Below are 18,828 nucleotides of genomic sequence, written 5' to 3'. Positions count from 1 at the left end.
ACAGCTTTAAAGCAATGTTTTTGTTCAATGAGCTAAACTAAATTCTCTACAAGATGAGGGTCTCTGATGGCCACAGTAGTTTTGTATGAAGGACTGTATGTTGAAATACTCTGAATACCTAACAGAGTCCCAAAGCTCAGAGATTACATGCATTTGAGAGGCACCTCCTGTTTAAATGTTCTGGGTTTCTGCCTTAAATAAATCTCTAATGATATACAGGAAGATTACAGCAATATTCCCTCCATTCTTCCCCATGTACAATCACCTGACTTTATGAATAGGATAGTGCCAAGGGCATATGAGGCAGCTAGCTAAAAGGTGACAGATAAGACTAAATAAGTATACCATCCACTTTCAAAATCTATATTAGCTCACACCATGACATGTAGCTTTCAGCTCTGCTAGGTTTTCAGGAAGTGAATAACTGTGATATTCGATGTCACACTAGAACAGGCTTTGAAATCTCTGACAACAGTCTGCAAAATGAAGGACTGGATTGGAATTGTCTCTTCAGCAGGATTGAAGCAGTTAGGTGCTTAACAAAACCAGAGGGTACAAGACATTTTCCTTTTTCCAGAGCAGTTCCCCCAGTCCGACACTCCTGGGTTTGCTTGGAAATGGAGATAAACGAAACAAGCGCATTGATCTGAAATTTTTTACATTTACATGTACAAGATGTACAAATCTGTTTCAAGACAAGAATCTGCTTCATGGTTACTGAGCTGGCTCTACTTTAGTGCTTGAAGGATTTTATATGTTGAAAACAAGAACTGAAGAACCAGGTTTTTCTGTGTTCCCTTTTTCCCCAGCTTCCATGCCTCAGAGCGAGAGCGCTCTCAAAGAAGGAATCTTTAGAGACGTAGCAACAACTGCTGATCTCCTTTGCGTGTAGTTCACTCAAAAATAACTGAGAGGAACTTGCAGGTGAATGAGGCAGCAGAATCCCAGACATAGCCTTGTCACTGAATTCTTCTGAAGCTGATACAACTTCTGATATTGTAGCTAATTCTGACACCAAAGGAGAACGCTTCGTCTACAATTCAAAGACTAAATGGCAAGCTTTCTTAATATGGTGCCTAACTAGAGAACGTAATATACCCCATCTTAAAACCAGGATTTTGATATTCCTTTTCTATCTCATGGGTACATTAAACTCAGAAAAATAATTCACTCTGTCACATTCTTTCTGTCTTTGAAATGACTGTAAAGAGAAATACATATTTACACTTTTAATATGCTAGCTTTCTTGCCTGATTCCTGTGTCACTATTTTAAAAGAAACATTAACTATTGTCTGTTTACCCTTACTTTATTTTGACTGGCAAAAAGATAAATGCAAACCCTGATGAGAACATTTAAAACCAAATTAAATCAGTTCTGTATGCAATAGTGATACTACTCCCTGTTTAAGTGTCTGCTCATTTACTGGCAAATGTACATTTCAGGATATCTCTGGTTGGCAGATACCGAAACTACACAGTACGTGAAACGTACAGAAGGAAACAGAATAAGGCCAGAAAATATTAGTGGTGAATAGAAATGTGAATTGAACTGCATTAGAAGACGAGAGCATACCAACAGGAAAGTATCAACAAACACAGGAAACCAACTAGAGAGTAAAATGAAACCAAACTGTTGGGGGGTTTCTTTTGCCTCAAAAATCAAAGAAAATGAGACACATTATGGCTGAGAATTTTCTAAATGATGTCCTCCTGCATGAGTAGATGTACCCATCCCTGACAGGGTTAACAGGAAAGTATAATATTCTTTTCAAAGCCCAGAGAATGTTTTCTAAAGATGTTATCATTTTCATTGTGCCATATGCCTTATTTTGTCAATTACCACCACATGCCATTTTCTCCAAGGGAAAACAGTAGCTAGAGAAAAGTATGCACTGAACAAACCACAACTGAATATTTTCAGTGATAAACACTGGACACAAAACCTAAAGTTTCTGCCTTCTTAAAGCTGGTCAATAATCTAAACTTTGGAATCAACTGCACTGTAAGTGAGGGATGGTTTAACATACCAGATGTTTAAAGCAGATTCTGTGTGTGGACTGGGGTATTTCAATGTTGTAGGTACTATTTCATCCCAAACTTCCACCCTCCCTCCCGCACAAATGTATTTCTATCCAGTTTTTCCAACACCTTCTATACATCTAAACTAAACACATGTTGGCATCAAACACTACTGCATTTTTCCTGTGACCATCAGATTATCTGGTACTGTTTATAATAAGATAATTGACTAAAATGCTATTGAGTATGATACAAAGCACACATACTAAGGTGGTCTTCAAGAAAACACACTCTTTCCTTGCTGCCCTGTTAGTGGTTTGCCTGTTAGTACTGGGTACTAAGTGGCAAACACTGCCAACTTTACAGAGCGTAATCAAAGTCCCTGCCTTCAGCCACACTCCCATGGAATCAACCTAGATCAACAGATGTGAAATTAGGTAAGAAAAGCATCTGATGTGGTTTCTTAGAAATACAGACATAGCCTACACAGAGCCTTCCAGCAACACTGACTTTTACCAGGAGGACAGTGAATCAGATTAATTAGATACAAACCTCCCCACAATCCTTAAATAATTCTTGCATTTGAGAAAACTGTTTTTGTTACAGTTAAAGCTTGAAAAGCTTGAATAGTCAAAAAAAGGGCAACTGTTCCTTTCAGTGCAATATTAATTACTGCAATTTTTAGGTAAACATCTTTGTAACTGTTCAAACGCTAAAGTAGCACACTGATTTTTCAGAAGGGCTTAAAGAGACTACAAAATATAATACAATATTCCACTTCCTGTTTAAAAAGGCACTGCATCCAAATATTTCATCTTTAGCCTTAATACCAAAAATATTACTTTTTTGCCCTTCTATGCCCTTGGGATTAGCAGCATTTTAAAAGCAGAAAACGTGAGGAGTTACTTGGTGACTTGCCCTCGAAAAACATCTCTCAGAATATTTTCTCTTTGAATTATAAAGCTAAATATGTATGAATATTAGAAGGCAGCTTTAAAGCCGTGCTAATGCACAGAAAATGTGGTATGCGGGCACAAACTACTTTCTTCCAGAATGTTGTTAGAAGAGGTGATGTTACTCTGTCATCACATATTTTAGTGAAAACATCTGAGCAGTGGCTGTCTTCCTGCTAAACCTTCCTCAAAGAGCTTTGTATCTGCAGTGGAACAGGGCGCTTCATCTCCTTGAAATGCTACTGCCGACATTCTGGTTCCAGAAGCCCACAAATCAGGATTAACAAAATCCAGACTCTTGGTTCCAAAGTAACCTCGAGTTAGTGTGGTAGCTGTACAAGGAAACTTAATCAAAAACACTAGGTATTATAATGGGATGTTAGATTGTTATATTCTACCACGAAAAAAAAAATCTGAAAAGACAGTTTGACGGTCCTAGAAACATCTTCCTTCATTTGTGCTGTATTGCCTTCCTATTGGGAACAAAACTAAAGGATTTTGTCATACTCTAAACTTACCCACCACCAGTGCCTCCATTTTTACTGAAATGTGTACGAGGCTCACTCGATGCCAGTTTAAGCAGCTCATTCCACTCTCGTTCCCATTCTTCTTCTGTATACACTAAACCTGACTATGGGAGAGAATGAAATACCTTTACCATTATGCTGGTACAAAATGTAAGCAGAGTTATGCAGTAATATTTATGACTAACTTATTCTGAGCTTCACACATGATGCAGTTCAGTATCTTGGACCATTAACGGTTTAACATTTCTATTCAGGTGAAAGACTATTAACTTCTGAAAAAGTTCTAACCCACTGACTGCACACTGGATTTCATTTCTAGATGTGGGTCTGCTGCTGCCAGCACAGCACTCCACTACTGCAGATCCAGTTATTTATACCCATGAGAATTCTTTGCAAGCACAGTTAGCATGCTTCAGTGCCCACGTCTGGAGGTTTGCTTTCTTCCCCAGTATCCTGAACTACTATGAATGCCCTCCTTGGCAGGCAAGTAATGCTTGATGCTTTCTTCCTCTATGCAAGAGCAGCAAGGGTATGTAACACTTCTGTGACCCTGTGTTTTCAGGTAGCCTGAAGCAGCCAAGTCAGTCACAGCTCAGCTGTATTCTCACTGACTGCTGGTTACAAAGGAGTCACAAATCTTTAAGCATATCCACTTGACTGCTTTCAGGGTTACCCCTGGAACTGGCTTTTCTAGCCACTGTGTAGGCATAGACATCTTCAGAAAATAATATGTGCTGAAGTACAGCTTTCAGTTGACAAACCAAATCTACAGATGATTTAAGTTAAGAAACATCCCCTCAATATTTGGTCACAGCTCTAAGAATCCTAATTCTCCATTCTGGGGAATTTTTCCTAAATGGGATTTTCTTGCTTTTGTAGATTTCATCCATTCATTTTGTAATGTTTGTGATAGCTGTATTATACATTTAGTTTTGTAGCCCAAAATTGTCTACAGGTTCCAAACGCATCTTAGACCTCTGTAGACATAGAACTGTACATATTTATGTTCACAGAGCTACAGATACCTTTGCATTCAGATACAAAAAATCCAAATACAAGTATCTCTTTCCTCATGCAAAATGGAAGCACAAGAAATTTAATAGCAATTAAAACTCACACCAAACTTCAGAGGAATGTTTTTGGCCCTAAATGATATTAACAAGATTGTCTCCAGACCATACAGACCTCCTTATTCTGCTGTGTCTGTTGCCATCTCCATCTTCTTTTCAGCGCTTCCCTTTCAGCTCCACTTCTCATCATCGTATAGAGTGCTTTACGTAGAACAAGGTCCCGGTCATGAAATCCCCACATCCCTAAGGAAGCACAAGATGACATTCAGCTTTCAAGAAATAGAAATATTAAGTACTAATACAATTAATACTGCTCTATTAGCAAAAGAAGCATAGCTTATACATTATTTAAGATTCTCCTTGGCAAATAATTCACTCACTGTTTTTATGGCTTCCTAAACAGTCAATATAGATAAGCTAATGAGTAACAAGAGAGAATGCTATCAAAGTTTAAACGTTGATTGAGGAATGACTAAGGATTGGAGTTGTTTCAGTGTCTGCTTGCAGGCAGCTTCAACTTTGCTGCAAGCAATGGAATATTCAGTGCACAGGTTGGCTTTAGCTGTAGTTGCCAACAGATCTTGCAGACACAAGAATGCTAATGACAACTGCAGGCACTTCTGTGACTTGCAGATGATGCCAACACCCATGTAACAGCATGATGGTGCATTTCCTTTGGCTTCAACATCCAAATAAAGAAACAAGCATTCAAAATGATTGACAATCTAAAAATACAACCAGCCAGAGGCTTTAAGCTCATTTTAAAATAAGGAAACATCTTCAAGTGGTTACAAAGAGTAACCTCTAACAAAGTGAGCAGAGTTCTCCACAAGACATGAACCCGCAGCCAGCCACAGTTCAGTTCCCTTACGGCCAGCTGTTGGTATTAAACACATTTAAGGCTTTGAACAACAAAATACTCCAAGCATTTGCTGTAGATAATACACCATTCCCCCTAATTCAAAATGAAGTGGACAAAGACAGAAGGATCCTTGGAAACAGCAAAAGCTCTTTTCTTATTACTTCTTTCAAAATGAAGAGTCTCTTCAAAATACTAAAAATCCCAGTGTTTTTTAGAAAGCCACCTTTTGGAGTCCTGTTGCTGGAAGATTTTAGCAACTGCAACAAAACCAGTAAGTTTCCTCATAGCAGGTTAGGATGGAGAAGGCGTATCAAAGACTTTCAGCTTCACAGGTTTCTGTTTGATTTGAAGAATGGCTTCAAAGATCTTGTATTTACGATTAATTCATTGGAAATTATTCTAACTCACCCCAAACTCTGCTTTCCATATGCTTCAGCTCTACAAGGAACCAACAGAGGTAACAGCTAGAGATATTGCATGGTTGAAGACAGCAAGAGAACTGTTTAACACAAGCCAGAGAACAAATGCAATTCCTTGCCAACAAGGACAATCCTGCAGAAGCACTGGGAATTTGCCTGCTCCAGAGCTATTAGGTTGGGCTCTGTAAAGACAAGGCATATCACTGGTGTTTATGATACATGGGTTTTGGTACTGTTCCAATTACACTCTTTTACAACCTGATAAAACTTTTTTACCTTTCTCTCTCAAGCATGCCTAAAGCAAACAACAATTAAATGAAATTTGAAGACTATACTGCTCCAGAACCAGGCTTTTAATGAAAATCTTTGCATCTCAAGTGTTTCTGAGCTTTTTCTGGAGATAGAGAAAAGTCATAAATATTTTTGTCAGAAGGTTTCATGTACAGATTCACCCTTACCTAAAGATGCAGCATGTAAGAGGCAGTTTCCATCACCGGTTGTAGCTAAGGGAAGAAGACGTTTGCAGCTTGTACACACCGTGGACCACCAATTCAATCGTCCTGAAAAGAGAGCCTCTATTAAACTGGTGGAGTGGATACTAGAACAGGATGTGTACTGTGTACAGTCATACAACAATGCTGATGCTGGAGGTGAATCATGAACATCCTTTCTGCCAAGTAAACTTAAATGTAACATCAGAAATGAAAACTGAAAAGTTGGAAAGAAGAACAGATAAACTATATTAATTTGGAATAAACCGAGACCCCCTTTCATTAATTGGCACCTTCCATTCTCATCTGCTGCATTCAGGGGTGGATTTCCAAGGAGTTCATTACCTAAATACCATTATGAGTCTTGGTATCAGTTCCCAAACATAACTGACATTGGCCTCCTGAAGACAGATGACAGTTTATGTTACAGCAATAAAGTCTCAAGAGACAACATATGTATGTGTTAATCAAGATAATGAATGTTACCATTAAGTAAAGTACTATCGTTACAATCAGGTGGATTGTTTCAACAGCTGATTCTCTTCTCATTTACCATAGTGTAAATCATTATTAGACCTACTAAAGTCAACAGCTATGCTACCAGGGAATTTAAATGAGACCAAAGGCATAGCTCTGGTGTAGGATAGCATGTGGCTTTTCTCTCTGAGAACACTTACAGAATCGCTTATCTATCACTGATATGTGAGGCACGTTTTACAGATCATGAACCAGGGATGGGCTGACAAGAGAACAGATACTTGTACCTAGATGAAGCAAATGAAGCCATGAAGAATATCAGTGCCAAAGCCAGCACTGGAAATACAGAATTCCTGTCATGCAGGTTGCCATGTGGCACTTACTGAAGCGCTAAGTCTTGATTAATGGGTCATGTAACATTTCTAATCTGATGTGACTAATTGTATATCTTCTTGGGGGATAAGGACAAGCAGATGATTAACAATAAGGAGTAGAGTTTGTGTATTTCCCAAGACATCTCTGGGTAATGGACAGTCTCTGGGTAATGCACAGTTGAATAATTGAATGAATAATGCAACAGGCAGCTTGTGGTGACTCCATTCTTTTTTTGTCCTTTTCTACAGACTTCTCTACCCCCAATTCCTTTACTTGCAAGCTGAAATAGTGCATGCAGTCTTGTATTAGAGGTTAAATCCCCAAAACAGAAACAGGTTCCTGCATGGAAAAAAAAAACTTCTGCATTAATACGTTTCCATTACAAAGTTATACTGGTTTACTTGCAATGAGAGGTAATACATATTGTGCCAAAAACCAGTATAGTGATACTTTAATGTGTGACCCCAACTCCTTGTTCTGGATACAGAGAAATACATAATTACATTCCATCGGTGAATATGGGTCGAGAGGTTACTGTGCTGTAAAGATGCACAGCAGATAATAACTAAGCACATTTGGTAATCCTCATATGATTTTAGCAGCCAGCTTGTAAATGCCCAGCATCTCATACTAGGCTTAATGAGTTCTAAATTAAATATGCATTAAAGAAGCTTCATTTAAAGCACTATTGGATAGCCTTTGGGAAAGATAAATCCAAAATAACAAGTTAACATTTTTAGCAACTCCTGTGTCTGTGGGCTGTGAAATAACAACTTGCCACCTGCTTTTTGCAGAATGCTTTGGTGGTATCAGATTTAGTAATAAGCTATACCAAGGTGCTGCTTAAAGCACAGTTACAAGACCTAAAGCAGAAAGACCTTAGGGCTTAAGGGAATGATGAGTGGTATTGATTTGCTGATGAACCAGCAGTTATTGGTAAAAAATGTCAAAGTCTGCTGTTTAGGAACCTTTAGAATAACAGGAGTTTTCTATAAAGGTGATCTGCTTTCAGTTTATGCAAAAATATGTTTATGGGCTTGGTTAACATCACAAAGCTTACGGCTGACTAAAAAGTTAGCAGAAATGCACTGGATTATGACAAAAAATGCAGTGCATTTTCATTTTTCAGATCTCGTGGTTATAGTTGATCCCTTCAGGGAAACAACAGGGAAGTGGAGCTTGAATGAAAACCAGAAACAGTTCTTCCTCAGGATGATTTCTGTCTGCTCTGCTAAGATGATATTTATGGCCAAACTAGACCCATTTCTCACTCTTTGCTGGACTCCTGCTTGATCTTGATTCTTACTTGCTTACAAATCTATTCAATCTTAAAAAAAAAAAACCAAACAATTAAGAAATCAATCTGTTGTTTTTACAGCAAAAAACCAACCCTCTGAGAATTAACAAAGCCACAATCCAGTGCATTAAAATTTGATCTTAATTTTAGATCAAGATTGAAAGTCCTATCCAGGTCTATGACTGAACAACATACAATCAGAGGCAGACACAAGCACACACAATATTGCTCTTTCTCTGCATGATACTGAATATTTGAGGTGAAAACTCAAAAGTAATGTTAACAGAATCTAGTATCCTCCATGGCTAAAGACTGTCAACTATTGCTGTGTTCTGATACTATCCTAGTTGTGCACTGCATAGTGTGCATCAGACTTCACATAATACAAAGTGAGTACTGGCTCCCCCTCCTCCCTCATTCGCAGGGCCCAACAAGAGTCAAATCATTCTGATACAGGTATGTATCTGGTATTCCATGCAGGGAAGGTAAGCTGAATCTCAGAGAGTTAATATTCAAGTATAATTAATAGACACTAGAAAGGTTTGTATTTTCATAAGCTTCCATATTGTATTACAAGCCGCAAGTGTATTGTTTCTTGATGCAAGATTTATGGGAGTAAATTTCCAGGGAGGATTCTAGATGGTTATTTGACCTGAATGACTCAAAAAGAAGGCTACAGAGAACAGAGAATGCATTCAAATATTAACAAGAGCCAAGTTTGGCTTCAGATATCAGCACCCGATGCCTCCTGCACTGGTACTAGTGAAGGTAAGAAAGCTTTTAGCATCATGCCCACTGTGTTTACTAAGGACCACTATGAAGTATTCATTGCCCAAGCATGCACAAGGTTGGTGGTACCCAGACAAACCAACCAAATTGAAAACAAACAGGCGGTTACGTGATGCTAAAGAATGTAGCATCTTTGTGGAAACTCTGCATACATCCTTTGCTCCCTCTTAATTTTCTCCTGTCTATATTTTCTTTTCTCTGGTTTCAGCTTCTAATATGATTTCTTCTGGTAGAATTAACCACTAAAAGGTTACACTTAAGCAAGCAGCAACTTAATATAACTCTCTTTTGACAGGGGAAAAGGAGATGCTACAAAGGTTAAACCCCCCCTCAAGCTCCCTCTGAGTGTGGCTGAATTTTCACTGCAAAGCCAGATTGCACACCATGGCCTCCAAGGCAAACAGGCAGTTTCCCATGTGAAGTCTGTAGCATTTAATTGACAATATTCACATTGCAAGTTTTTCTTCTATAGAAATACTACAAACGAGATGACTGCTTATTTCCATGAAATCTGTAAATGCTTGCTCACAAATAGGTTTGACACTGGCAGAGGTAAATTGAAAAAATAATCAGTGGTACAATCTTAAGAGACAGCTTGCTGACACAAGCTCAGCTTCCTTAGGAAACTAAGCTAAAACCTGCCTTCCTTTCATTTCCCCAGCACACTGTATTACCAGATATCCACGCTCATCCACCCCCCAAGATGAGCAAGTCACCAAATAACATTTTCAGCTTCCAAAGTAAGCCTAATTCTGGACACCCCACATCTTCTGCAAAGCAGTGATTCACCCAGAATATTCAGTAACTCCCCCTTCCCCCCTGGAATCCAACAGCAATAGCTACTCTGGGTGCACAGAGGACCAGATGGTGAAGGCAGCCGAGGAGTACTCAGCCCACTTGAAATAGTCAGACAATCAGCAATAGGGGCAGGAATCTCAAATCCAGATTTCAGCAGAGCTACTTCTTCTCTCATGTGTTTCTGGCATGACTGTAGCTGAGAGGATTTGTTTACTTTTAGTCCTTCCATACACTAAACATGGACTTGCAAGTACTGACGTGAAGAAAATTACAAGAACAGATTTGTTTATATTAATCTTTCCATGACTTTTTAAATAAGGGAAGAAATAAAGCATTTACCAATACATTTTCTGTATTTGAAAGAAAGCACTTTCTTGTAGAAGCTCTCTCTTTTATTCTAGATGATGGAATCAGCTTTGCAGTAGCATCTGCAAAGCTATTCATATTTCCTGGTGTCCTTGAAATGTAATGTTGAGCTGTGCGCATAGAAATAAGCGAAGCTGAGCAATCAAGTAAATGCTTCTCTTTTAGCCTGATGCATAAGCAACGCAGACTCTGTCACAGAAGCAAATCAAAGATCATAAAATAAGATGGCACAGAAATATATGACTAGGCCTTACTGGCTGCAGACGACTGACACTGAATTCAGTGATCTGCAGGTCACAGCAGATCCAGTATTTACCAGTTTTCTTTCCTAACCTGAGGCAGACAGTTTTCTATGGCATTATTGCATTTCATCCTACCCTGAGATACAGTATTTGTCATTCATATTAGATCGGAATTACACAAATGTGCATTTCAGAGCTTGGATATCAGGAAATTAATACAGTTCTTTTGTAATTACAACAGTTGCTACCCCAGTACCCTGCATATGCTATGTGAAAACCTGTTAAAAATCCTGGAATAAAAAAATGTTTCTACAGCCTGAAAAGGCATCAGTTTTTCTTTAGCACATCTTAGTTTTCCACAGTTTAAAATCACACATTTCCGGAATTCTGGTGGATTTGGTGTTGGGGATGCAAAACCCAGGCTTAATAATGTATTAATTTTTATTTTGTCTGTATCTGTATAAAATGCTTCATAGAAAACACAAACGTGAGCACAGAAAGAAGAGTGAAGGAAAGCAATATTCTTGAAGGTTCATACAGCTTCCTTTTAATTTCTGTATTGAACTGCATTCCAGCACTGCAATAGAAACTTCTTTTCATTATAAACACTGTGCTAGACCAGCAATTCTTCTGCTGGGTTTTTTTTTAACTCATTAGTACAACAGAAGTTTTTGTATTATCCCTTTGTCAGCCTAAAAGTCAAAGTGCATATAATGAAAATGCAGCAAAATACTTAGAATAATAAAATCCCTTTCACACATGACTTCATTTGATATGATCAGTATCTGAGCCATTCTCCACTGAAGCACCACACTGATGACTGCGAAAGCGCTCACAGATCAGTCTGCACATTACTTCCACGCTGATTCCACTCCAGTTCAGGCAATAATGAACACCTGAGTTTTAAGATGCACGAAAGCCTCAAACATCTTTATGAATGTGGTGAATTCCATCCTCTAAGAGACATAGAAAGCAGTCACACAGGGTGAAGTACACACTGGAGCAGCAGTAAATTCTACCTCCCCTGTCTGGGCCTTTCCTTTATCATCTCACACAGCATTTCTGAGTAAATCAGGAAATCTGCCCTGAGTTTCTCTACAGATGAGATGTGACCTGAACATTCTTTCATGTAGAGGTGTAATGGTAGAAATTGCCTAAGCATATAAAAAGGGAATATAAAAACCTTACAGGCATTTATAGACATCCAGCTCATACAGCCCCTTCAGACAACACACATGGCATTCTGTTAATAATGGCCACACTTTGGGAGTAGCAAACTGCTCTATGTTCCCAACAAAGTTCCTCCTCCTTTTGCCTAATCAGATGGTTTTTTTTCCCCTTTCTCTTGCAATTTAGGCCCATAAACTGAAGCACACACCTCTCTCTTTTCCTTTAATGATATCAAGAACCTCAGCTAAAGCAGCTACTGTCCTTCATAGGGTTTGGTTTGGTTTGTTTTGAGATAGGTTTTAGGCCCTTTGCTTGGAATGCACCACATCTGTTAATTTTTTTATGCCGTAGTCAAACTGGGCCCTGTTAGTAGGAGACAATAAAATGTCTATTGCTAAGTGACTTTCCTATTAATTCACTCTCTTCATTTCACATAACAATATGCCTAAAAAAGTCAGGAAATTAAAGGAATGGAGCTTCTTTGTACCTAAAATAGAGTCAAAAGGTCAGTTTACACCAAGTCTTACATTATTTCCTTAAACATTCACTATTTGATCTGTTCAACTTACTTCAACTGAAGAACTCTTTTCCAGGAAGTTCCAGTTTATTTTGATGAGATGCTCACGTGAGTAAACTAGGCCTATGCAGGCTACAACAATACCTGCAATAAAACCCCTGAGCACTTCAGATGGTCAAACACACTCCTTCCCAGGCTGCAAGAGGCTCTGGGGAGGAAGGGACTTCTCCAGCCTGAGTCTAATTATTGCCCTAATTGAAGTAATGTGAAGAAAAGACTACCTGATGTATTCCAATTTTCAGAGGGATTTGAGGGAGGAATGCTGAGAGGCAGCAAATTAAGTAGTTTCTGCAGCCCTAATTCAAGTTCAAAGCCAGCCAGATGTGTATGAATTAGAAGATGTCAGCTCTAATTCAAATACTCCCTGATCTTAAGGTCAGAAAACCACCATGATTCTCTAGTTTGCACTCGTGCATTAACTGACTGTAAAGGCTGTAATTCCACAGAAGTGGGTAGATCACCAATGGTACCGTACCAAGGTATTTTCTGATAGCCCATGGGAACTGGGAGTGTTTGGCAGAGCTGCCAGAGGAAGAGCCATCCTGGTTTCTCCCTGTCCTTTTTGTGTTAGCTGGTTCCTAGAGAAACTAGATCGATTTTCTTGATAGATGGAGTATAAACACTTCATCTTCAAGTATGTAAGTATGAGTTTTCTCCTTTTTCCAGAAGGGGCCTTCAGGATACTGTTTGTGTTTTGTGGTTGGTTTTGTGTTGTTATTTTCCCCTCAAATATTTACTATTTAATGCTATTATATCTGTCTTGCTTTTCAAACACCAAAGTCAAAAAATGAGTACATGACAGTACATGGTAAGTAGTCAGTGTGACCCCAGATTAGCAGAGGTCCTGCCTAAACCCTATGAGGCAGTGCCCTGGATCAAGAACAAGCACCAGTTTGAACACACAGAGCATGATTACACAGCTATTTTCAAGGATGAGCTCTCAGATGAGCACACAGCTTTACACGAGCCAGTAGAGCAATCAACAGGAAAAGGCAACTGGCTGTTTGATATCCCACAGGCAGCCATGAAGTGTGATTTTGTAACTCCTTTGTATCTTCAGAGTTGGGCATTCCACTATATAGATGTGTTGATTTCACAATTCACTAATACACTTGCTGTTTCATAAGGCACAGATATTAATTTTAAATACATTTCTCCATATCCTTCAAAACTGACTTAAAACCTCAAACTAATAAATCTGAATTAAAATTAATTTCAAATGTCTTCACTTTTTCCCCATGGCAATAATCAAGTATTACTTTTAAATTATTTAGTTTCTTATTACAAAAATAATAATTAATACATAATACATATGTCTTAAACCTGTTTTCTCAAGCTGCAACAGAACTTGAAGAAGTTTCTTTGTTAGTCATTGCAATGGAAGTTCCTCAGGAGAACTGGAATTATCAACCCCTCCCAACCATCCAGACTCATGCCCTTCTCTACTGCGGGACTTCTCCATCAGTCTTCCTTCCTCTCTCAATTTCTTTGCTTCATTAAGTAAATGTGACAGTTCTCTCTAATACGGTCCTAAAGAAATAGAGGATCAGGGTATGTGTCACTGTGCAAAGAGCACAGTACTTGCTTTTACTCTCTGGCATTTATTTCCCATGCAGAATGTGCAAGCTCCAGAAAGAAAGCATGATTAGAAATGTCAACCAAAATGTCAGATTGCCCAGCTGCTGACACCTAAAGTATTTACCCACCTGCTTGCTCCAAAGCAACCATCGTTGCCTGCTCAATTAAGTCACGCTCAATGAAGCTTCTGAAGTCTTCACTGTACACGCTAAGGTCTGGCAGTTGGAATGTGTAGATGGGCATCTCCAAAGGAAACTGTTCGTTGTTGCACTCATTTGCTACATGGGATCGAGCAAGGGAGACTATGGCTGAGCTGGCATGAGAAATACCTCTGGAAAGACGCTTTTCTGTAGAGAAAGCAAAGAGATATTCTGGCCTGTAAGACTACATAAAAGACCAGTCAACACCAAGGCTGGCGAATGCCTGCTCGTCTGGGTGTGAACTACACCTCCTTGATAAATGAGTATATTAAAAATAATGCATTTCAGCAGTCTGAGATGGAGATCCGAAATAAAACCTGCTAGAGCAAATGGTAATGGTCACCATCCTGTACTAGAAATCAACTGCTAAAGGTAATGACTCATTTTTCTTAAGGTTTCAGTTTCTGTTTGGCAGACGACGGAAGCTGTCCTTTCTTGTGTGGAGCCAAGAAAGAACAGAATTTTAAAGCTGAATGCTATTCATAGATTCACCCTAATCACACACTGAAGGAACGCAAAGACTGAAAAATGAATTTAATTTCTTTTTTAACCTTTTTTTTTTGGTCTCAATAAGCACAGAAAACCACATACAGCAGTGCTCTATGACAGCCCCTAATTAATTCCTTTTATATGTACCACAGGATTGCTTGGGGACAAAGTATTTTTGTACTTTCATCACACATTAAAAAATAACTTGCAGAACTGATGCAAAGCTCATGTCAAGTCAAACATGTGAAATGCAGGCTCTAGCAGCAGCTTTGTGAGTGCCATCACAGTGACACCATTCATAGGCTGCTGGCAAATGACTTCCAGCTCCCTGCAGACAAGCACAACTCGCAAGCAGACAAGCTAGAAAGCTGCTTGCCCATAGAACTCCTGGAGCACTGTTCTTACCTTGAGCAATGTCATCCTGCCTTTGCAGGCAGGGCCGCTCTGCCTTTGTCACCTGGGGAGGCTGCTCTGGCTCCTGCTGCTTGTGGTATCTGCCCTCGTTGAACGCCTGTGGCAGGTTGGCTGTGTGTACCTGCCGGAGCTGCTCATAGTCATTCAGTGCTGCTGTCAAGTCCCAGTTTTTGCCTGCCAAATAGCAAAAGGACATTCTGCTCACATCTGTATGTGACCGCATTGATAACCTGGAAACCATCTTTGTATGCGCTTAAAATATAAACCTAAATAGAGAAATCAATCTTCATTCAATCATCAGCAAGGAAACAGAGGTTCTTTGGATAAAAGACTTTACAACCGCTCGTCCCCCAACAGAAATGCAGACTTGACAAACACCTTGAAAGTACACAGCAAATGGACAGAGACAGGAATCCATTTACTTCCTTTTTCTATTTCATAGTTTAGTCTTCTTTATACCATAATTGGAGAAGACCTCAGGGAAGCTCAAAGCAGGGTCAGCTGACTACCAAGATCTCCAAGTCTTTTTCTGCCAAGCTGCCCCCCCCCAGCCTGTATCATTGCAGAGCTCCACTGTTCATCCCTGTTGAATTTTATAAGGCTCTTGTTGCTCAGTTCTCTGTTTAGGTTCCCCTAAAAGGCAGCTCTGCCCTTAAAGATGTCAGCTGGTCCTGCATCTGCAAACTTGATGTTACCTCACTGATAAAGACTTTAATAAGTATAGAGCCCTGGAGGTACAGCATTTGTTACCAGCTATACCTTAACTACTACCCTCTGAGCTTGACCATCGCAACAGTTATTTACCCACCTAGTTGCCCGACCCTTCAGACTGTAACATTCTAACTCAAATATAGCAATACTGTGGGAAACAGTGTCAAAAGCTTGCTAACACTCAGGTAAAAGGCGTCCATTACTCTCCCTTCATCCAGAAACCCACGTGTTCTGTCATACAAGGACATGCCTTGCTCAGATTCTGATCAAATGGCTCCATAAACTGGCAATGGAAGATCAACACTAAATCCCACAGAATTTAACCTAAAGTAATGACAGGCAGAAATAATTCACATCTATACAGCTGTATTCATAGTAAATAATGATTAGTGGCAATGATGGAAAGACATGACTGTTAGTGATGTGGCACAGAAGAATAAGAAGCTTCCTTATCTTTTGATTTTGCAGAGCAGCTAGAATGCAAATGCAAACCACTTTAGGTGCCTTTATCTTACACATCAGAGAGAACTCTCTCCCTCAGAGATTTTAAAAGTCTTCTAGAAAGCCCATAACACAGGACAGAGAAAACACGCAGGGAGAAGACTGCACGTCTGCGTGAGCTGCTCATGGAACCTGCCAATGCAGAATCCTCTAAAAGATTTGCTTCCAAGCTCCCACTTCACCACCCTCCCATAGGACCACATTGCTATGACCAGGGGTAAGAGAATGCAGGCTAATACCCAGAGATGGAGAGGTCTGCTTAGCCCACGTGGTGAAGTGGTACTCTCCACTTCCCAAACAATAATAATGAAAAAACACTGAGATGTTTGTATATTATATTCAAAACGATCTTGCTGCGTTAAAGTGCACACGTGTCCTAGCGCTCTCCAAGGGCTTGTTTTTAATTGGAAAATTGCAAATATTTAATAGCAAGCAAAAAGATCTCACTAATTATGTGAGACTTTCACAGCATTTCATGAACACTTTTCCAGATTCAAAAGTAACCTGATTCTGACTAATGCAAGATTTATTACACCATAAAAGCTTGTCACTTTATGTACTTTGAGAAGCTACATTATCTGAGTAGCAGTTAAATATAACTTGTTTGCTTACACAAAGGAAAATAAGCCAAAAATAGTACAAACAGTTTTATACAGATTAAAAGGTCTTTCACTCTTACAGTCATCTCTGTGAAGAACAAAAACCTAACTAAGGCAGAGAAAAGCCAGCACAAAGAGCTGTTACCTGCAGGGTTGAACTACACTACCTCTGGATTTGATGTACTAAACGCCATTGTGAAAGGAGTATTAATATCACTGAGTAAGAATGTTATATACAACCTGAGCCATCCACGATACAAACCACCATGTCAGGGGTACAGAACCATTATGTGTTATGCTGTAATCTTCTATTAGAAAGCCTGTAGGACAAATGTAAATTCAGTGAAAACTGTTAAGAGATCCCAGAACAAGCACTCGAGTTACTGACAGCATTTCTTTCCTAAAAATCTCCTTCAGATTCAATGTCTACAATCCAGTCAGGGTTCTGCTCTAACTACATATTCCATCAGAATCAAGTTGCCCAACCCAAACATCAGAGAATCATGAGTGTGTTCCCAAGACTGATGTGATCACACAGCAACGTTTGGAGTGGCGAGTGTTTTTCTTCAGTCCTGTTTTTTGGATGCTCTTACATTATGTTTTTGAAATCATCTCCTCAACCATGAGGGCAGTAAAATAAACCATTTTTAAAACCAGCAAAAATGGCAATAGATATAATTCCTCAAAGTGTAGGTTTAAACAAAATGGTGTTCTCCAAGTATTGACAATGCTGCAAGTCCAGTGCTACCAGACTGCCAGCAGCAGCCTGTGTTTATTCAGTACAAATCCTTGAGTAACATGCCCCTATTAATGGAACCTAGACAGCATTTCCTCTAGTGTCAGGGCATTCCTTACTGGTCATCTGCTTGAGATATTTTCATATTTTATCTTCTAAAATCTAACAAAAACCACTATGCGTGCTCTGTGAGTGACTGCTGTGAGATGGGCTTTGATGTGTGTAATAGAAAAGCAGAAAATCAGTAGACTAAGGACAGCGGGATTTCGGTTAGTCTTAGGCCAAATATAATAATCTTATATAAAAGCTCTATCACCAAAATTACAGTCAGCCTTCAGAAACTTGCCTCACTGTCAGATTTAGAACTAAATTGCATTGTGACTCTCACATTATGCTCCACAGTACAACTTCGTCACAACTTCTCATACAGACTTGAAACTATTCATAAAATTTCTATATGTAAAAGTACCTTACAGAGAAATACTTTCTTTTCAAATCTCTCATCTCCATGGAGTTGTCCCCATCTCCTGAGCAAACACACCAGTTCAGCTTCAAAGCATTAACCTTTAGACAACCAACACCGGAAATGATTATCACACCCACTTTCCCAATATTTGCTGGAACCTTCAAGTATGAGAATGAAAGAAAAAAATCCAACCAAATCAGAGAACATATTAAGCACCTTTCCATCTGTATGGAATATTGGTTTTGAATATTAGCCACCTTTACTGATTAGCAGATGTCTTTTCAGCAGATGTCTTTTCCGTACTAGAAACACATAAGCTTGCCTACTTTGCCAAGGCTTCCTCTCGTTTTGTTTTGTATTTCTACCAGTAAATATAAATCACAAACCTTTTGTTTTTCCCATTGTCCATAAGAACCAGAATTCATCAGCTATGGAGGATTAAAGAAGAAAATTCTTCAGGCAAAGTAGAGGAAATGGGAGGCAGCAAAGAGAATTAGGGGAAAAGACAAGAGGAGAAAGCCAGAGGCATTTATAAAAGACACTGTGAAGAAAAAAATAAGTACAAAAATGTAATGCAGGGTAAAATAAAGTAAAAGCAAACAGCTCTAATGAGAAGTGTGATGTGATCTGGACCATAGAAACAGGCTGCAGAAGCAATGGGTAAGCTAGGAACAAATCAGAAAGATTATTAAATTCAGGGA

At 39.1% G+C, this 18,828-nt stretch overlaps 1 protein-coding gene across 3 annotated transcripts in view; it reads right to left on the bottom strand.

Annotated features, from left to right (window-relative positions):
* Nucleotides 1-18,828, bottom strand: part of OTUD7A (OTU deubiquitinase 7A) — a 51,673-nt gene that overhangs the window by 13,570 nt on the left and 19,275 nt on the right. For all 3 annotated transcript variants that reach the window (XM_062626514.1, XM_062626503.1, XM_062626523.1), the window contains exons 4-8: nt 15,106-15,288; nt 14,140-14,358; nt 6,310-6,411; nt 4,686-4,813; nt 3,492-3,604 (exon numbers count right to left, since the gene is read on the bottom strand). In XM_062626514.1, the coding sequence (XP_062482498.1) occupies nt 3,492-3,604; nt 4,686-4,813; nt 6,310-6,411; nt 14,140-14,358; nt 15,106-15,288 (745 nt within the window). The remainder of the gene's footprint in view (nt 1-3,491; nt 3,605-4,685; nt 4,814-6,309; nt 6,412-14,139; nt 14,359-15,105; nt 15,289-18,828) is intronic.

Source organism: Pezoporus occidentalis, unplaced genomic scaffold, assembly GCF_034315485.1.
Source record: "Pezoporus occidentalis ecotype Australia unplaced genomic scaffold, CSIRO_AGI_Poc_V1 ctg11, whole genome shotgun sequence".
In the NCBI taxonomy this organism is placed as follows: domain Eukaryota; kingdom Metazoa; phylum Chordata; class Aves; order Psittaciformes; family Psittacidae; genus Pezoporus; species Pezoporus occidentalis.
Note: the sequence above shows the minus strand (reverse complement) of the source record. Positions and strands in the feature narration are given on the sequence as shown.